The sequence below is a fragment of the Loa loa genome (genome assembly GCF_000183805.2).
Source record: "Loa loa unplaced genomic scaffold supercont3.270, whole genome shotgun sequence".
Classification (NCBI taxonomy): Eukaryota; Metazoa; Nematoda; class Chromadorea; order Rhabditida; family Onchocercidae; genus Loa; species Loa loa.
In genome coordinates, this window is record NW_018108450.1 from 81,939 (window position 1) to 86,761 (window position 4,823).

At 26.5% G+C, this 4,823-nt stretch overlaps 1 protein-coding gene across 1 annotated transcript in view; it reads right to left on the reverse strand.

Annotated features, from left to right (window-relative positions):
- LOAG_04932 (myosin) overlaps positions 1 to 321 on the reverse strand; it is a 5,271-nt gene extending 4,950 nt beyond the window's left edge. Inside the window, exon 1 of the mRNA XM_020446718.1 lies at positions 249 to 321. Within this exon, the coding sequence (XP_020302974.1) occupies positions 249 to 264 (16 nt within the window). The 5' untranslated portion in view covers positions 265 to 321. The remainder of the gene's footprint in view (positions 1 to 248) is intronic.
- Positions 322 to 4,823: the final 4,502 nt, after the last annotated feature.

Genomic DNA, 4,823 nt, shown 5'->3' on the forward strand with positions numbered 1-4,823 from the left:
AAAAAAGAAGAAAAACAAAAACATCCATTATCCTTTCAGGTGATCAAACTGATTGAAGCTAATGAAATGATATTTTAAGCTAATTAAATGTTACTTTGTTATTTTGCTTCTTCTTTTTTTTATATTATTATTATCAATTATAATAAAATTATCACTTTTTACCCACATTTTATTGAAATTATTAATCAAAATATCCAAAATTTAAATTTTAAATTAAAAGGAAAAAAAATTTTTGAATGAAAATTTACCAGCTTGTGAAGGCATTCTTGTTGTTGTTATTAAGCGCTAATGATGACAAAACTTGAGAACGATAAACAAGCGGATAATATGAAATGAGTAGACGAAAAGGATGGATATAGTTAAGAGTTAGCCTGTTGATAATAATATGATGATGATAGGATAAGTGAGAAGAATGAGGAGGAGAAATAGAGAAATTCCAATGATATACAAACTTTTAAGCTAAACTAGCTAGCTAAGAGAAATTAGTTTAGGATAGAATTTGGTGGTAGATTTATTGTTATGCATCTCTGTACCACCACTATATCTATATGTAAACTAAGCTAAAGCTATTTGTTAAAAACTCTCGAGCTATATTTCATAACAGTAATAGTAGTAGTTAGTAGTAATAGTAGCAGCTGCAGTAGCAACAGTAGCAGTAGCAGAGCAGCAGCACATTACCGCCCCAATATATCTGATTCTCTTCAGATCTATTAATAATACTTGTTAGCTAATGTATCTCTGTACCACCACTATATCTATATGTAACTATAGCTAAAGCTATTTGTTAAAAACCTCTCAAGCTATAGTAATAGCAGTAGTTAGTAGTAGTAGTAGTAGTGATAGGTGCAGTAGCAACAGTTAGCAGTAGTAGCAATAGCACATTATCCATCCCAATATATTTGATCCTCACCAGATCTATTAGCAACATTTGTAGCTAAGAAGATAACAGAAATTGTCAGGTGTTCAATGCTTGTTTTAACTTCTAAAATTACTTTCTAATCATCACTAAAACAAACTATAAGATAAGAAGAATGAATAAAATAGAGCGCAATTGTTAGAGACAATAGATTAGCAAAATAAAATAGATATAGAACGATGAATGAATAAACTGAGCAGTTACAACTTTCGTTTTAAATTTTACTCTATTATAACTTACCAAATTTCATCTCTGCAAGCAATAGCAAATCTAGCTTTAAACCATATGCTTCATTCTTTCTTTCTCTTTTTAACAAACAAAATATCAACTTCAATATCTCTTTCTATCTTCCTATCATTTCTCATTTTTCAATTGAAACTATGAAATTTTCAAAAAAAAAAAAAAAAATGTTTGCTCATCTGTATTACTCAAACTTTTACATAATATTTCGTGAATATAACAAAAATCTCTCACATCCAAACATTGCTATAAATTCATCTTTAAAACTCAAATAATTCTAAGAAAAGATTATATAAACAAAAAAAAAAAGAAAAAAAAAAAAAAAACTTCCGTTGGTAAACTTTTGAATGATACATTTATGTTAGGATAACTTTCTTGCTAACAATTTCACAATGTTTTTTTTTTTTTTCTTTTTTAATAGCAAATGAAGAGTTATTGGAATGAAATGAGCAAATGGCGCTTTTCTCTTCCGTTCAATTGCGCCATCAATATCAGAACATTTTATTCTTCAACTCTTCACATTCTTCCTATCCACTTATCTCATTTATATATTTAATTCATACTATATAATTTAGAAATAACATTTGGGATTGTAAATGTGTTACTTTGAAATTTATGAAAAAAGGCAAGTGAAAATAATTTAAAAGTAAAATGAAGTAATGTAAAGCAAAACAGGTGCTATCGATGAATTAATTTCCCGGGAAGTTTTCTTGGAAAATATCGGGACTGATCTATTAATAAAATTTACTAAAAAAGAAAAAAAAAAAAGAAACAAAAAAAAAAGAAAGACTAATCTGTTAGCAAATAAAATTGTTATTCCAATTATCCTTTTGATCATTTCGGACTATAAAATAATATTGTATTTTGTAAGGGAGATAAACAGAACCATTAATTAATTATTAATTGACTTGCTTTGATATAATTTGCATAAATTAGCATTGATAAAAATTGCTTAAAATATGCTAAATTAACAAAACCGATCACATCGTTTCCATTTGTTATCAAATAAATATTTTATAATATCTGTTGCAAAAAAAAAAATATTTTCAATAAATAAAAAAATCAATAAAAAAAATGAATTAAATAAAATGGCGCATTATGATCATATTACGCCTATTAACGACAGTTGTATCATAAAAGACAATACACTTTACTTTATTCTAATATTGCCTTAATTAAACTTGATATTTTGCTTAATTCTTTATTAATTTTAATTTAACATTTACAATATTCAAATTTATAAGACTATCGTTTAAAAAATGCATTCGTTCGAAATCAATATATATGAGGATAGTTACAGATGAATTCGGGATTCGGTCGAAATCAGTATAAAGATTGATAAGTAAATAAGTTTCAAGTGAATCCTATTGATAAGTGAATAACCTAAAAAAGTGAATAATCTATTTAATGAATAATCTAAAATTAAGAAGGAATATTATGAAATGGGTGTTACATAATGACGTGATACGTGATAAAAAGCAGATTGATTCATTAATTGAACAAAATTTGTGAAAAAACTGAAGAAAGCTGATATTATCATTAATTTATTGTTCAAAATCAATTCAGCAACGTTTTGCATTTAAGAAATTTCCGTAAACTTTTTGCAAAACTGAACAAATTATAAACAAAAAAAAAAATTTTGTTTTTAATTAAGAGTGAAAAATGTTCAAATGTTCCAGGAATTATGATGATAATAACGGCCAAATACCATTCATTAGGATGTTTAATTCACCTGGTAAAATCATCGATGGAAATTGCATCATAATCTTTGACCCAAAACAATACCATTTCTGGACGATTGTCATTGAAATTTGATGGATGAAATATTCAGAAATATTTAGAAATAATCAATACCGTAAACAAAATCAAATTTCAAGAAAAATTATGGTCACCTTAGCATCTATCTTCTTCCAATATGTATTATTTCGAGTAAATTAGGATGATGATGACTATTCAGTTCTTCTGACCTCTCAGAGTGACCGTAAAGAAAATTTTTACATTGTAATAAACAAAGAATGTGGTGCATATTTCTTTAATAAAATGATGCAAAATGCTGCTAGAAATCAATTTACCCATTATTATCAATTTGAAATTTATCCCAATCAGGGTGTTGTACCGAGAATTTCGACTGCGACGTAGGAAGATTGATAGTTTGACCTTCTTTTGAAAATACTTCGGTAAATATTCTTCATTTATCATCTTAAAATCATCACTAACTTCTTTTTGTGCTTTTCGGTTTCTTTTTTTTTAAAATATTTCTCTAATTTGATTTAAAGTTACCTAAGTTTAGAAATTCTAACATGTCGTGTTACATTACAATCTGCAGGCAATTTTATCCTGAATGCATTCCGAAAATTTGCATAATCTACAAAAGATTGTACGACGAAACAATGAATGAGGGAGTTTTTTTTTTTTTTCAAATTCAATATATGCAAAATTATTTTTGTCAAAAACAAAAAAAAGAAAAATTAAAAGAAACTGAAAATCGATAGAGGGAACATTCATAAATTTGAATAAAACATATCTACTAGAAAAAATAGATGAATTTAGAACTATTCTAATTTTTTAATAACTAATAAATTCTTAGATATTCGTACATCCACACTTCGGACAATGATTTTTTTTTTTTTTCGGTAAAATGATGCTTGAATAGCTAATTGTATGTTGACCATTTCCATTAACAAGAAATATTAATTTGACTTGTTAAATTTTTTTTTTTCTTTTCACACCTTCTCATCATTGCGTTATTTTTTGCGTAAAAATGGACAGTAGCATTTTGACCATTGTGTCCATCGATTGCAACTATCTTATCCTTTCAGATATTTTTTCCTGAGATTTCATTGGAATGGTCAATAACAATCATATAACATGTATCCTTAAAATGTTTATCTGAAACTTTTCCGCTAAGATTTTTTAAATCTAATTAGTGAAAAGTAGCTAATCACATTGTTTTTTTTTTTTTGATAGACAATTCAAAAACTTAAGATTAGTTTAGTATATTTTCTTTCCTCACTCAAATATAAGCCAAGTTATGTATCGTTTTTCTTTCCAAGCAGACAAATTGTTTGCAAATAAATTAATTTCAAATTCATTTTATCCTGTCATTCTCTTCCCTCTATTACAACTGCTTAAAATTATTCATTCTCAGTAATTACTCCTAGTCATTAATCATGAAATAATCAATAATGAATCAAAGAATTTGTTTCTTTCCTAGAAGTAATACTTAGTGATACTTGCTATTTGTCATTTTTTCGAGGACTAAGACTTTTATTGAATTTGTCAACTTACTGAAAACCTATACATGAGGCATAGAATACTTAAAATTTCTTAAGATCCACTTAACTTTAAATTCTATTGTTTTTTTTTTCGCAATATCTCATCTTCTGCTCAACATCTCATCTGTAGCTTCGAGAATTTCGGGTCCTAAATTGGGGATTTATTAATTCATGAAATGATGATTAGCATTTGAAATTTGTATTGCTCTTTGAATATTCATAATGATATAAAGAGGAAGTTAATTAGACAAAGTTTAATTCAATGTTTAATTCAATTATTTTGAGAAAATCTTGATTAAACACAATTAACTTTACTACAATAAATAATTGTTAAGTATGAATATGAGACATGTGGAGAATGAAGGAATTTATACAATTGTCAGTAGTACTTT